Source organism: Sinocyclocheilus anshuiensis, unplaced genomic scaffold (genome assembly GCF_001515605.1).
Source record: "Sinocyclocheilus anshuiensis isolate Anshui unplaced genomic scaffold, SAMN03320099.WGS_v1.1 scaffold1818, whole genome shotgun sequence".
Classification (NCBI taxonomy): domain Eukaryota; kingdom Metazoa; phylum Chordata; class Actinopteri; order Cypriniformes; family Cyprinidae; genus Sinocyclocheilus; species Sinocyclocheilus anshuiensis.
Window position 1 is genome coordinate 8,614 of NW_015542422.1, and position 15,645 is coordinate 24,258.

The 15,645-nt window shown below is 42.8% G+C and overlaps 1 protein-coding gene and 1 long non-coding RNA gene across 2 annotated transcripts in view; both read right to left on the minus strand.

The window, feature by feature from the left end:
• LOC107693510 (protein NLRC3-like) overlaps nt 1–11,018 on the minus strand; it is a 17,836-nt gene extending 6,818 nt beyond the window's left edge. The window contains exons 1-2 of the mRNA XM_016492924.1: nt 9,980–11,018; nt 9,540–9,904 (exon numbers count right to left, since the gene is read on the minus strand). Coding sequence (XP_016348410.1) covers nt 9,540–9,904; nt 9,980–10,918 — 1,304 coding nt within the window. The 5' untranslated portion in view covers nt 10,919–11,018. The remainder of the gene's footprint in view (nt 1–9,539; nt 9,905–9,979) is intronic.
• Nucleotides 11,019–11,549: 531 nt separating this feature from the next.
• LOC107693511 (uncharacterized) lies at nt 11,550–15,276 on the minus strand. The gene is made up of 4 exons (XR_001634762.1): nt 15,190–15,276; nt 13,157–13,235; nt 12,839–12,952; nt 11,550–11,632 (listed from the first exon to the last, which is right to left on the minus strand). It is a non-coding gene; the product is annotated as an uncharacterized LOC107693511 (long non-coding RNA).
• Between the last annotated feature and the right edge of the window lie 369 nt (nt 15,277–15,645).

Genomic DNA, 15,645 nt, shown 5'->3' on the forward strand with positions numbered 1-15,645 from the left:
CCATCCACTCTCCGCAATACCCTTCTGGACTCGCTGCATTCCTCTCCGGGCTCTGGACATCCAGGCAGCCAGTAAACCCTCTCACTCCTCGAATCCCGCTACTGGTGGCCCGCTATGGCGCATGAGGTCCGGTGCTTTGTCCAGGGATGCTCAGTCTGCGCCATCACCAAATCCCCCCCGTCACCTACCTCAAGGCAAACTGGTACCCCTTCCCATACCTCACCGGCCCTGGTCCCACATCGGAGTCGACTTCGTCACCGATCTCCCTGAGTCCGAATCCCATACATGTATTCTCATCACCGATCTCCCCGAGTCCGAATCTTACACCTGCATCCTCGTAGTTGTCGACCGATTCTCTAAAGGATGTAAACTTCTCCCCCTCAGAAAATTACCCACTGCCATGGAAACCGCAACACAGTTATTCCACCAAGTCTTTCGCAATTTCAGCATCCCGGAGGACATCGTCTCCGATCGTGGACCCAAGTTCATCTCCCGGGTCTGGAGGGCCTTCTTCCATCTCCTCGGCGTATCAGTAAGCCTCACCTCCGGATATCATCCACAGTCCAACGGCCAGACTGAGTGCAAGATCCAAGAGTTCGGGAGATATCTCCGTAGCTACTGCCACAACAACCAGAACCGCTGGAGCCTCTACCTTCCCTGGGCCGAGTACGCACAAAACTCCCTTCGACAGCAAACCACCGGCCTCACCCCGTTTCAGTGCGTACTCGGTTACCAACCTCCCCTATTCCCGTGGACAGGAAAACCCTCAGACGTTCCAGCGGTTGATCACTGGTTCAGGGAGAGCGAGAGGGTCTGGGACTCAGCGCATGTCCATCTCCAGCAGGCAGTTCGGAGACACCAAGCCCAAGCAGACATTCACCGCCGACCCACTCCACAATACCAACCTGGAGAAAGGGTGTGGTTATCTACACGGGACATTCGTCTCCGACTGCCTTGCCGCAAGCTGAGTCCCCGCTATACTGAACCATTCACCATCAGGAGGCAGATCAACGACGTCACTTACAGGCTTGAACTCCCATCACACTACCGTATAGCACCTACCTTCCATGTCTCTCTACTCAAACCCTGTGTTAACCCTCTGTCTGCTTCTCCCACAGGGTCTGACGAATCCCACTTACCTCCTCCCCCCTATCTCTGCTTCTTCCCCAGGGCCTGACGAATCCGGCGTACCGCCTCCTCCCGAAATCGTGGAAGAGGAGACCATCTACAGAGTCAATTCCCTTTTGGACTCCCGGCGTCGAGGCGGCCGCCTAGAGTATCTCGTAGATTGGGAGCGGTTCGGCCCCGAAGAGAGATCATGGGTGCGTAGAGAGGATGTGCTAGATCCCTTACTCCTCAGTGACTTCCATGATCGTCTCCCAGATCGTCCCGCTCTCCGGAGCGGCGGCCGTCCTCGACGTCGGCAGCGGGCGTCGGGAGCCGCCCGTGGGTACTGTCAGGGAGAGTCCAGCCTCGTCAGGCCCAATCATCTCACACACCCGTTCACAATCACCGGAGTACTGATCAGCTGCACCTGTCACCACCTCATCAGCACTAGTTTAAATGCACAGCCACTACAGTCACACTTCGTCAGGTCTTGAGTTCACTATGCTACTCCTTACCCGACTGACTGAACCTGGACTCCATCCAGATACCTTCCTGTCTCTGTGCCATCCTCTTCAGCCCGATCCACCAAGGAATCCTTTATCACGTGAGCCCGATCCCTTCCATTCCATAGACTGTTACTCTAACCCGTTTGCTCTCCATCTCTCTCACTCTCCCAGCACCTGTTATATAAAGCTCTGTTTACTTTACCTCTCCGTCCCTGGTCTCCTTCTGTACTGTGACAGGTACAAAGATGAAGAAAATAAAAAAACAGCAGGCAAACATGCATAGACAATAACTGACCATGAACTAAAGAAACCAAGAGTATAAATGCACAAGATAAATATATTTACATTTACATTTAGTAAATGAACAAACGCTTTTATCCAAAGTGACTTACAAATGAGGGCAATAAGATCAATCAAAACCATTTTTAGGATATTTAGGTTCCATATTTAGGAACCAAGGAAACAAAGGACACAGGAAATAAACAAAGGAAACTAGAAACAAGATACAACAGGATGAAAAGAACATCAAAATAAGAGTCCCGGAACAGAAACAGAATATCAACTGACAACACCTGGACAGTTAACCTGATGTTTCACGTAACGATCATTTTCCTTAACTTATGATACAATTTAGAATAATAAACTGAGTAAACTGTAGGTAAAACGAAGCAAAATCCCTGGTATTAAATTACCACTGCTCACATTACATATTGTCCCAATCTACAGATCCAGAAATGTACAAACTTTAATGTGGATTAGAATGATTCAGTGATTCAGATTCATTCATTGATTCAGATTGCCAAATCCGGATTACAAGTACTCTGAATGAAACCACATTTCACAATGTAGTCTACAGATACATAAAGATCGAATGATAAAGCAGTCATCATGGAGTGTTTTCCCATGATTTAAGTGTTTTCATTTGAAGAGACAGAGAACATCTCAAATTATGACCGTTACCATGGTTCCCTGAGAGGAGGAACGGGACAATGCGTCTTGGACTGACGTTATGGGGAAGTTTATCAGCGTTACCGGTGTCTGAAGCACGTGTGCAAACACAACAATACTATTGGCTGACGACAGTCTATGATGTCATTACTGGAGCACCATGAATATAAGAGTGCGCCTGTGTTGTGTCTTATGTAATTCCTTGTGCTGACGCTAGAGACGCTGAGTAGGGGGAAGAATGAATGGAGTTAAAAAGAGAAGAAGAAGAAGAAGGGTATGTTTAGGGTGAACATGTGAAGTTGCTGTTCAGAATAAATGCAAAGCCTCGGAATACAGATACGGTGTCGTGCTTCCTTTTAGAGATCAAACAAATTGGCGACGAGGATACTAACTTTTGAGTACTGACTTTTTTGACTGATTAACAATGTCCGTGAATGTCTGTACACCGCCAATGTTCCTGTCCTGCCCGGGAGAGCCTACCATGCCATTTGACATGTGGTTATGCATATTTGACAATTATTTGCTGGTAATCAATGCAGTGGGCAATGCATGGCCTGACACTCGGAAGAGAGCTACACTACTTCATTGTTTAGGCGCCGAGGGTCAATGCATCTTTTACGCTCTGCCAGACACGGGTGAGACATATGATACTTCTGTCACTGCTTTACAAAAGCAGTTCATGCCAAAAGTTAACGTGGTTGTGGAGCAGCTTACGTTCAGAAAAAGAGTGCAAGCACCACACGAAAACATACAACAGTACGTTGCTGCTTTGCATGCACTTGCCGCTAGCTGTGACTTTGGTGATAAAGTCGACGATATGATTTGTGACCAATTGCTGGAGCATTTACAAAGCGATGATATTAGACAGAGACTGTTACTCGAACCGGACCTGACATTACAGAAAGCAACCGCCCTTACAATACAATTAGAAGCTGCGGCTGAGCAAACAAAGAGAATGACGGCTGACAGGGATGCTCCAGTGCAAATGTACAAGTTTAGTCACACCATGCGAGAGGGAAACACTGTTCACGTCCAGCTGCTGCCTCCGCTTCTTCTGCCCGTAAGTCATGTTTCAGATGCGGTTCCAACAAGCACCTAGCTAACTCAGCACAATGTGTCAGGGCTCTGCCCTGGCAGTTTTGTCTGTGTTGTCTTTGTTTAATGTTTCTCTGTTTGTCTTGTGTTTTCACACATTGTTTTGTCTTTGTTTATGCTTGCCATCTGTTCCTGTGGTCCCACCTCCTTGTTTCCCTTGGTCACGCCCACTTGTTTAGGCCTTGTCTTGTCCTCGTTTCTGTAATTGGGCTCACCTGGCCCTCGTTTACTTTCCTCCCCTTATATTGTGCTGTTTTTCCCCTTGTGGTTGCTGGTTCGTCTTGTGCCATAGAGACAGTTACTGACTTGCTGCTCTATATTCCAGTCTTGCCCTGCTATTGTGTATCCTTGTTGTAGTTTTTGTTCTTGATTTTTCTATCTTCTGATTTTGGTTTTGTTCTTTAGTATCTTGCTTAAATTTACTTGTAACATCTTATTTAGTTGTTCATCAATCTTGTTTCTACTCCTGAGCTGTTTAGATTTCATACTTTAGTTGTTTTTTTTAGTCTAAACCTAGATATTTACATTACGTTATTGTTTAGTTTTGCTTTACTTTTTATTTTATTTTTTCCCCTTTTTTGTACATAATGTTGTTTCTCTGTGTGTTGCGCTGAGTAGTGGTGTTTTGTGTGTGTTTGTGCTGTGTGTTCCCTCCAGTCCTGCTCAATCAGCCTGAGACTCCCTGCCTGTTGGTTCCACAAGGCGGGCCACCAACCAAGCCTGGTGCTGAGAACCTAGTCTCTGAGGCTGCCTGCTTTGAGCCCCTTCACTCTGCTTGCATGCTCTGCGGTTCTCTGCTCTGGTTTTCTCCCCATCCTTCTGCCCCGATTTGACCAACGACTGAGACTGTACCCCAGACTGTCTTCCTCTCAAGGCATTGATCTTTCCCTGCTGGTTGGAGCTGTCCCAAGATTGTCCACCCCTGTGCTGTGAACTCTGACACAATGTCCTGCTGCAAAACGTCATTGCAAATTATACAACAAGAAGGGACATTTTGCACGAGTGTGCCGTTCAGCCCCCAGGAGTGATATGTGTGAGGTGCAAGTGCATGACGTCACAGTGCTGTATTTAGAGAACTCGGCCGATGCACCAAAGAAACTACATTGCAAAGTGACCACAGTACATTTCGTTGTGGACACAGGTTCTTCTGTGTCCATATTGCCCCTCCATATTTATAAACACTACTTCAGTGCCACACAATTATCTACACCTGCCATCCGACTTGTGACTTATACTCAGGAATGCATACCTGTACTTGGATGTCTGCAAGCACAAGCAGGTGTCTACAATGCATCAGCTGCTGCCACATTTTTTGTTGAGGATAAAGGGACTGCTCTGATGGGCATGGATTTGATTTCTGCCCTGAAACTTCAAATCAATGGTGATAATGTCTGCACTTCCATCATGGCCACCAATACCACACCCGTGGATGATACCGAAATAGGATGTGCAAAGAACTTTGTCCACAAAGTAAAAATTGACCCCTCATTGAAACCTGTGCATCAGAAATTGCGACGCTTACCCTTTGCAGTCCGAGCTTCTGTTTCAGCTGAATTAGACCATCTGCAGAAAGTTGGTGTGATCGAACGTATGGATGCTTCGGCTTGGGTGTCTCCCATCGTTGTTACAGGGAAGAAAACTGGTGGGATACGGATGTGTGCTGATCTAAGGGAACTTAAAGCCTTCATTACTGACTGTTTTTGATTAAATGCTTACCAGCGTTAGGGATTCTACAGTCTTTTCTACAATCGATCTAGCTAATGCATACTATCAGCTTCCCCTGCATGAAGATAGTAGAGATATTACAGCTTTCATCATCTATGATGGTCTGTTCAGATTTTGTAGGGTTCTTTATGGCCTGGCGTCGGCACCCTTCGCTTTCCAAAAGATGATGGCCACCATCCTGGAGGGGGTACCAGGTGTCAAAAACTACCTGGATGATCTTATTGTGTACGAAGCAATGGTGGAGGAGCATGACGTGACCCTCCGCACTGTGTTGCAGAAACGGAAAGAGGCAGGACTGGTGTTAAATGAGAAAAAATGCAATTTTGGACAGACTTCACTGCAGTTTCTGAGACACATAATCAACGCATCTAACCTGACCAGGAGCATCTAGATGCTGTCCGTAAAGCTCTGCCTCATCAGATGCAGCATAACTGCAATCCTTCCTAGGATTGGTGTCGTGGTACTCAAAATTTCTTCCTGGATCTGCGACAGTTGTTGTCCCAATGCGTGAGTGCGCTAAGGAAAAAGGACTGTTTGTTTGGACTCCTGCTTCTCAAAACAGCTTTGAAGACATTAAACTGATGATAGTGTACAGTCCTGTCCTTGCCATTTATTACCCCACACTTCACTCAGTAATTTCAAAAGATGCAAGTGACTACGGTTTGGGTGCAGTGTTCACCCAAATACAATCGTATGGAACAGAAAAACCAGTGGCTTTCACTTCCTGCACACTTACTGCTGCTGAAAAAAAATATTCTATAGTAGAGAAGGAGGCCCTGGCATGTGTGTGGGCTACTGAGAAATGGCAAACATACTTGTAGGGCCATCACTTTACACTCCGCACAGACCACCAGGCACTCACTACCTTACTAACCACAAAAAGAATGGGAAGAGCCAGAATGCGGATTGCTCGTTGGGCAGCACGTTTGCTTTGTTTTGATTACAACGTAGTCTATCTGCCTGTTTCCCTGAATCACACAGCAGACTGCTTGTCTCATCTTCCTATACCTGCACCTGCTGATTCCTCTGCTGACGTTGAGCCTGAAATTGTTGCATTCATTTCCTCAACATTGTGCTCTCTTTCAGTGACTGACTTTGAAACTGCCTGTGCTGCTTGTCCTGAACTGGAGAAACTGCGAAAGCAAATCACACAAGGCTGGCAACCCTCCATCAAAGCAGTGAGTCAGGACTTCATTTCATATTTCAGAGTGAGAGATGAACTCTCAGTAAAAGATGCTTTCATTTTCAGAGGAATGAGGCTGTTAGTCCCTGTAGCCCTTCGACACACTGTGATTTCCTTGGCACATGAGGCTCACCAGGGAGTAGTGCGTATAAAACAGAGTTTACGGGAACTTTACTGGTGGCCGCAGATGGACTCTCAGGTCCAGTCAACAGTCTCTACATGCATTCCCTGCCAGTCTAATGACAAAACTCAGGTGACACATCCAGCACCCCTGCAGCCAGTTCAGTTTCCTGAGGGCCCATGGAAAAAACTTGGTCTGGATGTTGTCGGACCATTTGAAACAGCCACCCCTGCTTGCAGATATGCCATTACACTCACAGACTATCATTCCAAGTGGCCAGAATTTGCATTTGCCAACAGTGCAACTGCTGAGGATGTTAACAAATTTCTGAGCACTGTCTTTAGTCGTCATGGCAACCCAGAGTGTATTGTTACGGACAATGGTACCCAGTTCACTTCTGTTGTCTTCGCTGAGTTTTTGAAACAACGAGACATAAAACCCATCCGTACATCAACGTACTATCTGTTGAAAGATTTCACCGCGCACTGAAAGGGTGCATCCAGACAGCAATTCAGCATGCACAACCATGGAACAGAGCTGTCACAGAGTGGCTGCAGGTGTACCGGGCAACACCGCATGCCACTACGGGCATGTCACCAAATGAACTATTGTATGGGAGGAAGATGCGTACCAAGCTTAACATCCTACCTTGACATGGTGAGGGCAAATGTGATTTTGCTGCTGTCCGTGCGAATGTGAAAAAGAAACAGGATAAAATGAAACAATACACAGATCACAAATGCAGTGCTCGCACTCCTGTCTTTGGTGAGGGAGGGAGAGTGAGCATTAGGCTTCCTCGCGCAACTCCAAAAGTTCATCCGAGATTCTCGGCTCCTGTAAGAGTAGAGAAGAGAGTGGGACCCAACACATTCTTACTCAGTGATGGAAAAAAGTGGAATGCCGCTCACCTGGCATACTCACCTGGATCGATTGACTGTGCTAGTAACACGTTACAGCAAACACTTAACACTACACACAATCCTGTGAAAGTCTCACGTATGAGGCGTAAGCCAATTTGGCATGGTTAAGAATAGTGTTTTACTTGTGTCTCAAGTAATTACTTGTGCTGCCACTAGAGACGCTGAGTAGGGGGAAGAAGAAGAAGAAGAAGGGTATGTTTAGGGTGAACATGTGAAGTTGCTGTTCAGAATAAATCCAAAGCCTTGGAATACAGATACGGTGTTGTGCTTCCTTTTAGAGATCTAACAGCCTGCAATGTACATCATCAGCTGTTTTATCTTCAGGATCTGCTTGTTTGTATGCACATGGAAGATAAACACTGAATACACTCATTACATTGCATTCATGGTAAACTCTGTTCTTGATTTATTCTATTCAGTGCGATGAGATAATAATAATAATGGTAATAATAATAATAAATACTGCTGAAATAACAAATGTCAGCTTCTGTCCTGGGCTTCTAGGTGGGCAGAGTAGAGGCAGATATTATCAATTAAGTTTGCCGCCTCTGCTGAACACCTTGCGACTTTTGGCAAGACATATGTAAAGCAAGACAGGTCTGGGAGTTTCTGCACAGCATGGGATCTGTCCAGACGCTGCTCAGCAGTGCTGCTGGAGGATGTGTTCTCTCCTCTCTGAAGAGGGTGTGAAGAAAATAGGATTGCAAGGGCTCTTTCTGTCACTTGTTTCAGAGAATGCACTAAGTACTTATACATGCCTCTAACATTAGCTCTCTATTTTATTTCTATTCTACTTGTTTTCTTTTATTTATAATACTTAAAAAACTTGACCCTCTAACACTAGCTCTCTCTATTCTATTTCTATTCTATCTACTTTACATTATTTTTATTTATTATTAAAAAAATTATACTTGCTACGTGTGCTGCGTATTGTAATGTTGCTCTTTTGTTGGTTTGATTGCTTCTATTGTCCTCATTTGTACGTTGCTTTCGATAAAAGCGTCTGCTAAATGATTACATGTAAACGTATTCTCCCCTTAGGTTCTTAAGCTCTAAGAAGTAGAATTATGCTCCCCTGTGAATGGGTTGCTTAGTAGGCCGCTCTAGTATGACTTAGCACTGAAGTAAAAAATACAAGAAAATAAAAAACTCCCCAACAAAATTAAGGGAGTTTGTGGGGTGAAAAGAGGCTGTAGCAAGCGCTTACATCAGGCTCTAAGGCTTGACTGATGACGTGACTGACACATTTCACTTAAACGCCTTCTGACAGATCCAGCACAGGGCTTGTGGACAGAGCTGCTGAATTCTGTGTGCTGGTCATAATATATTATACATTTTGTATATTATTATTATTATTAATTTTATGTAATTTTTCCAAATGTTGTCCCTGGCTATATATTTTCTACACTTTTTTTTACAACAAGCTGAGTCTTTTATCTCCTATATCTTCTTACATAATAAGATAATTAACAATTAAATCAATGTATAACTGCACAGCCTTCATTTGTGACACCACAATAAGCAAATCTATAAAGATTAAAGAACATGAATGATGAACTGTGATTAATGAAATTAAAAATTTTGTAAATGCAAAAGTCATTCATACAGACAATAAAACAAACATATAAACATCATTAGAAATCAGTTTTCTGTCAGTTTTGACCCCCTTCACATTCATTCCTTCATCTTCATCTTCATCTTCATCTTCATCTTCCACACTGAGCTCTACATCATCAGCTCTCACACAGAAACACACAAACCTCCTCAGCTGCTTTAGTATGTGTCTCACACACATCTCCTGCTCACTGCCAGAAATGTGATTCTCTGAGATTTTACCCATTTTGTTGCTTTGGTAAAAAAGCACATGCTAAAATCGTAAATGTGATCATGTTTTTTTTTTTTTAAGTGCAGTGATTGTTTTGAGTGTTACTCACCGAACTGATCTGGATTCTTTAACCACAGGTAACAGATTCTGAAGAACTTCATCTGCTGTATGTTGTGCTCCAATAAACTGTTTCAGATCAAACACATCCATCTTCTGCTCTGATGTCAGCAACACATAAACCAGAGCAGACCACTGTGAAGAGGAGAGTTTGGTTTCTCTTATTTCTCCAGATCTCAGATAATCTTGGATCTCCTGCATCAGTGAATCATCACCCAGTTCATTCAGACAGTGGAACAGATTGATGGATTTCTCTGGAGAGCGATTCTCTCTGATCTTCTGTTTGATGTACTGAACTGTTTCCTCTTTGTTGTAGGAGCAGCTTCCTGTCTGTGTCAGTAGTTCTCGTATGAGAGTCTGATTGGACCCCAATGAAAGCCCCGTGATTGATGACAGTTTTACTTACTGAGCTGATCTGGATTCTTTAATCACAGGCAGCAGTTTCTGAAGAACTTCATCTGCTGTATTTTGTGCTCCCATAAAATTTTTTAGATCAAACTTTTCCATCTTCTGCTCTGATGTCAGCAACACAAAAACCAGAGCTGACCACTGTGAAGAAGAGAGTTTGATTTGATTTATTTTTCCAGATCTCAGATAATCCTGGATCTCCTGCATTAGTGAATTATCGCCCAGTTCATTCAGACAGTGGAACAGATTGATGGATCTCTCTGGAGAGCGATTCCTCCTGATCTTCTGCTTGATGTACTCAACTGTTTCCTCTTTGTTGTAGGAGCAGCTTCTTGTCTGTGTCAGTAGTTCTCGTAAGAGAGTCTGATTGGACTCCAATGATAGACCCAGAAGAAAACGCAGGAAAAGATCCAGGTGTCCATTCTTACTCTTTAAGGCCTTTTTTAAAGCTCTCTGATGCAGCTCAGATAATGAATTATATTTCTTCTGGTTAAAAATCTTAGGCAACAGTCTTTGTTTGGTTTGGTCAAACACATTTCCGTTCTTGATTGTAAAGGAGAGGTGCACATATAGAGCAGCTAGATGTTCCTGAAGACTCAGATGAACAAAGCAGAAGACTTTCCCCTGATACAAGCCCAACTCCTCTCTGAAGATCTGAGTGCACAATCCTGAGTACACTGATGCTTCTGTCACATCAATGCCACACTCGCTCAGGTCTTCGTCATAGAAGATCAAGTTGCCTTTCACAAGCTGCTGAAAAGCCAGTTTCCCCAGTTTGAGGATCATGTCTTCATCTTTCACTTTCTTCTCATAGTCCTTCTCATGTTTAATGTTTGTCTGAAGGATCAGGAAGTATGTGTACATTTGAGTAACAGTCTTAGGGATCTCTCCTTTCCATGATTTCACCAACATTCCCTCTAGAACAGTGGCTGAAATCCAGCAGAACACTGGGATGTGGCACATGATGTGGAGGCTCCTTGATGACTTCAGGTGTGAGATGATCGTATTGGCCAGACTCTGATCACTGATTCTCTTCTTGAAGTATTCCTCCTTCTGTGGCTCATTGAAGCCTTCAGCAGTGTTGGGTTTCCCTGCATCGCTGTTCCCTCATACAGACACCTAAACTTCTTCATCAGATTTGATCTAAATGTTTTGAGGGCTTCATTGCTGTCAAATAAAAAATTCCACATTATTGCTTGAGTTAATAAGTCCAATGTCTCATAAATTCTGTATCATATCTTTAAATCATATCTTTTACAGAAATGTTACACCTGAGAGCAGGCTGTGTATCGCCACTCTTGAATTGTTCTTGACAAACCATAGATGCATCACTCTTCATAGACACACAGCTGGACTCTGCTTCTTTTCTATTCTGATGAACCGAGCTAAACAGAGAGAGATTACATTTCAACCTTTAAATTACTGTATGCAAATTATTGTACGTAAAGAGCACTTAGTAATCAGTTCATACACGGTTTATACAAAAATAGTGAACTGAACTGTGATAATATTTGATAATGTAAAATGTCATGCTATAATCATATTTTTATACAAACGTTATACCTAAGATCAGGCTGTGTATCTCCACTGTTAAACATTATTGGTTCAAGCATAGACCCGTCACTCTTCATAGACACACAGCTGGGCTCTGCTTCTGATCTCTTCTGATGAACTAGACTAAACAGAGAGAGATTAAATTTCATCCTTTAAATAACTGTATGCAAATGATTGTATGTAAGGATCACTTTGTAATTAGTTCATTCACTGTTTATACAAAAATATGAACTGAACTGTGATAATATTTGTGTTACAGGACCGACGAGAGGTGTGTGGATCCATATGCAGGGCTTTTATTTAAATGCGTGGTCATGAAACAGACGAGGGTCAGACAACAACACAGGTACAACACAGGCAAGACAAAGAGTATCCTAGGGCAAGCGTGGGTCTTCGATCGGCGAACGTTATCCAGAGGGCTTGACCAGAGGGGAAATCCAGAAACACGAGCAATAGTCCAGGCAAGGTGCAAACAGAGTCCGAACAGGGCGAGACAAGAGGGTAATCCGAAAGACACAGGCAAGAATCAGAACACAGAAAAAAACAGGCAAGGCAGGACTATGACTAGATATCAAACTAGAACAGGCTCCGTCGAGTAGCTAGGAGAGGGATATGCGCTTACAATACTCAGCCTTGAATGGTGGTGTGAGACTGATTTATATAGTGTGTGTTATTGGTAGCAGCTGTGTGTGTAATCAGTGCAATGGATGATGGGAAATGTAGTCCGGGATGACATGCAACAGTTTGTGTAGTGTGAGAGTCAATGTAACAGAAGGGTGACCTCTGGTGGCAATCGGACGGAAGTCCATGGACAGGATTCCTGACAATATGATAATGTAAAATGTCATGCTATAATCATATTTGACTCCTGACTCTCTGTGGTCATTAAAAATCCCAGGATGTCTTTCGAAAAGAGTAGAGGTGTAACCTCGGCATCCTGGCCAAATTTGCCCATTGGCCTCTGATCATCATGGCCTCCTAACAAAATGTGCCCATTGGCCTCTGACCACCATGGGCTCCTAACAATCCCCATATAATGATTGGCTTCATCACTTTGTCTCCTCTCCACCAATAAGCTGGTGTGTGGTGGGCATTCTGCCGCACTATGGTTGCCGTCGCATCATCCAGGTGGATGCTGCACATTGGTGATGGATGAGGAGACTCCCCCCACAATGTAAAGCGCTTTGAATGCCTAGAAAAGCGCTATATAAAATGTAATTAATTATATATATATATATATACAGTGGGTACGGAAAGTATTCAGACCCCCCGCTATATTAATGTAATGAATTATTATTATTATTATTATATTTTATACAAACGTTATACCTGAGATCAGGCCGTGTATCTTCACTGTTAAACATTATTGGCTCAAGCATAGACCAGTCACTCTTCATAGACACACAGCTGGGCTCTGCTTCTGTTCTCTTCTGATGAACTGAGCTAAAACAGAACAGATTTAACCCTTTATTATAAGAATCATCTTAATATAATAAAATACTCATTTTAATATACTTTTCTATGAAGAACACTTTTGGAGCCTTTATGGTCTTTTTGTTTTCAATGAATATTAAACTTATAAAAACCATACACAAAATAAACTTGATTTATAACATAAAAGGTTATTTAATGTGTTACTCAAAGTACCTGTGTCCTGGAAAAGAACAGTCATCTCCAGGTGTTTGTGGTTCATCCATGATGGATCTGAACAGTTTGATCTCCACCGCTGACAAACAAGTGAAGTGACAAACAATCACAAAAACTACAGTAATCAAACAGCCTTATATTGCTGTAAATCATTTCATTAAACATTTAAACATGTTCTGTATTGTAAATAATTGATTCTGTCTGTTAAAAATGGCTAAACATCACCTCTGATCATTTACATCCACTTTTATACCATTATCATCACAAGAACACTAAATGACACATGGTCTCATATTTTCTTGTACCGTTAAAGTGTCAGTTGGAAATATGCATATGTAAATTGTATTCAAAGGAGGTTATGCATAATAAACTAGGTAATAACCAGGGGAGTGTCTACCTGGTGGCCAGGGGTGGCACCGGCCCCCCTGAAATTTGGCTGGCCACCCCAGGTGCCCCCCCTACCAGATGTCTTGCCATAGGCTTGTTTTTAGTAAATTTCTAATTTTAGGCGGTTTCTATAGTGTGATCTTAATGACAATGTCGAGAGTGCATAATGTTACGCGATCCACTCCCAAGCGGATTTCCTTCACAAAACTGGACGTGTGCTTTTAACATACATCGAACGATGAAACACCCAAATACCACCCCCCCCTGGGCCCTCTTTTGAGCCAGTGCCCACTGGCCACCCCATTAATAATAAATCTGGTTATTTCACAATTTATTTGGATTAATTTGGATTTATTTGTGCCTATGCAAAATCTGCCTTCTCTGCACAGGCACACTTTAAGGATGAAATCTATGCAAAGTTTTATACATACAGAGGCCCCTGCTGCATGCTTGTATACAGCTTTATAGTGTCATCAACTACAGAAAATCCAGTGTCAAGCTGTGTTTTTCTGTGTTTGAGATCGTTTCTAGGAGTCTGTGTTCAGTTCGTATAGCTGGAGTCTGAACCGAAAGGAGTCATTTTCTTTCTTGTGTGTCAGTGTGAAGTGTTTGATAATTATGACCTGCAGCTGAACACTAGTGTACTTCACTCACATGTAGCTCTACTGCAGTTTAAGAGCATTTAACTGGTTTTCATTGTGAAGTACAGCAGCTCAACACAGTGAAACATGGAAAGAATGAGCAGAAATGATTCATGAATATGTTCTTACTGCTTCTGATATTTCTATTTACTTGAATAAAAATGATTTGCTGTAATAGTCAATAACTGGTGACTTTGAAACCACTGCAGAAAGATGTTAATCTTCAGAACCAGTTAAACCACAACCATTTCAGGAAAACAAATGAAACCGGTTTGACTCAGTGCTGAAGCTCTGTTTACAGCTGGAGGGGGTTCCAGAAAACAGCTTTATGTCTCTGAATCATGTTTCAGGGTTACTTTACTTCAGATAAACGTCTCTAAACTTCAGATGATTTCAGCACAAGCATGAAAGCACAGGTTATGTGTGAATTCATTATAAATCATTATTATAGTATAAAGCTATTCAGCCCTACTTTTCCAAGATCTAAATTCAAAAGTGATCAAACATTTATGAACACTTTTCAGGAGTTTTCTATATTTGGGAGTTACTTGTATTTCTGTAACTCTGCTGTTTAACACTTACTGTAGAGTGAACTAAAGTAAAAGTGTTAATGAAGTAGAAATGCTGCTGATTTCATTGAATGAGTCTGTTATAGAGAAATATTTATCATAATATTTCATCAAAGCTGTCTGCTGATACTGAGTGATAGTTTCTCTCTCAAAGAGTTAAGAGTGCATGACAAAAACTGTTTGAGAATCACATACACACTGATGGTAAAATGAGAAACAGTGATTTCACACCATGTGACAACAGTATCAGAATCTGCAGCTTTCTGTGAATCACTGACAAAGACACACTTGATCTGTTTGAATACGACATGAAGAGCTTTAAATAAAACCATCAAAACAACTTCAGCACAGCATTAAAGAAGCACAAAGTGACCATTGACACATCATAAGATGACACTCATACATGAAAACAACTAGATAATAATCAAACACTCACCTCAGTGTTTGTACATCTGTCTTTGTCTTCCTCTGAAGTGTTGTGTTGAACAGCAGCTCTGAAATTTCTTTCACTTCTACCAGGAAGAGTTAGACATGAGAATGAGTGTCATCTGCTGTTATTCAGTCAGTTCAAATGAAAGGTTCATTCTCAGGAAACGCTGCTGAACTCAGAAGTTGCTTTACAGGTTTGTGAACATGCTTTGAATGTTGAAAGTGTGTCAAGTGTTAGTCCAAGATATGTATAGTGTTGTGTTGTCTTTCATTGGACAGTGATCCAGTAGCCCCTCACTGCAGAACACAAGATCCAGGGGGCGTGGTTGGATCCACCTCTAAGGGGTAGAGATGGGTAGGTTTAGGGGTGGAGCTCTGGGAGATTGGTAGGTTTAGGGGTGGAGCTCTGGGAGATTGGTAGGTTTAGGGGGGGAGCTCTGGGGGATGGGTAGGTTTAGGGGGG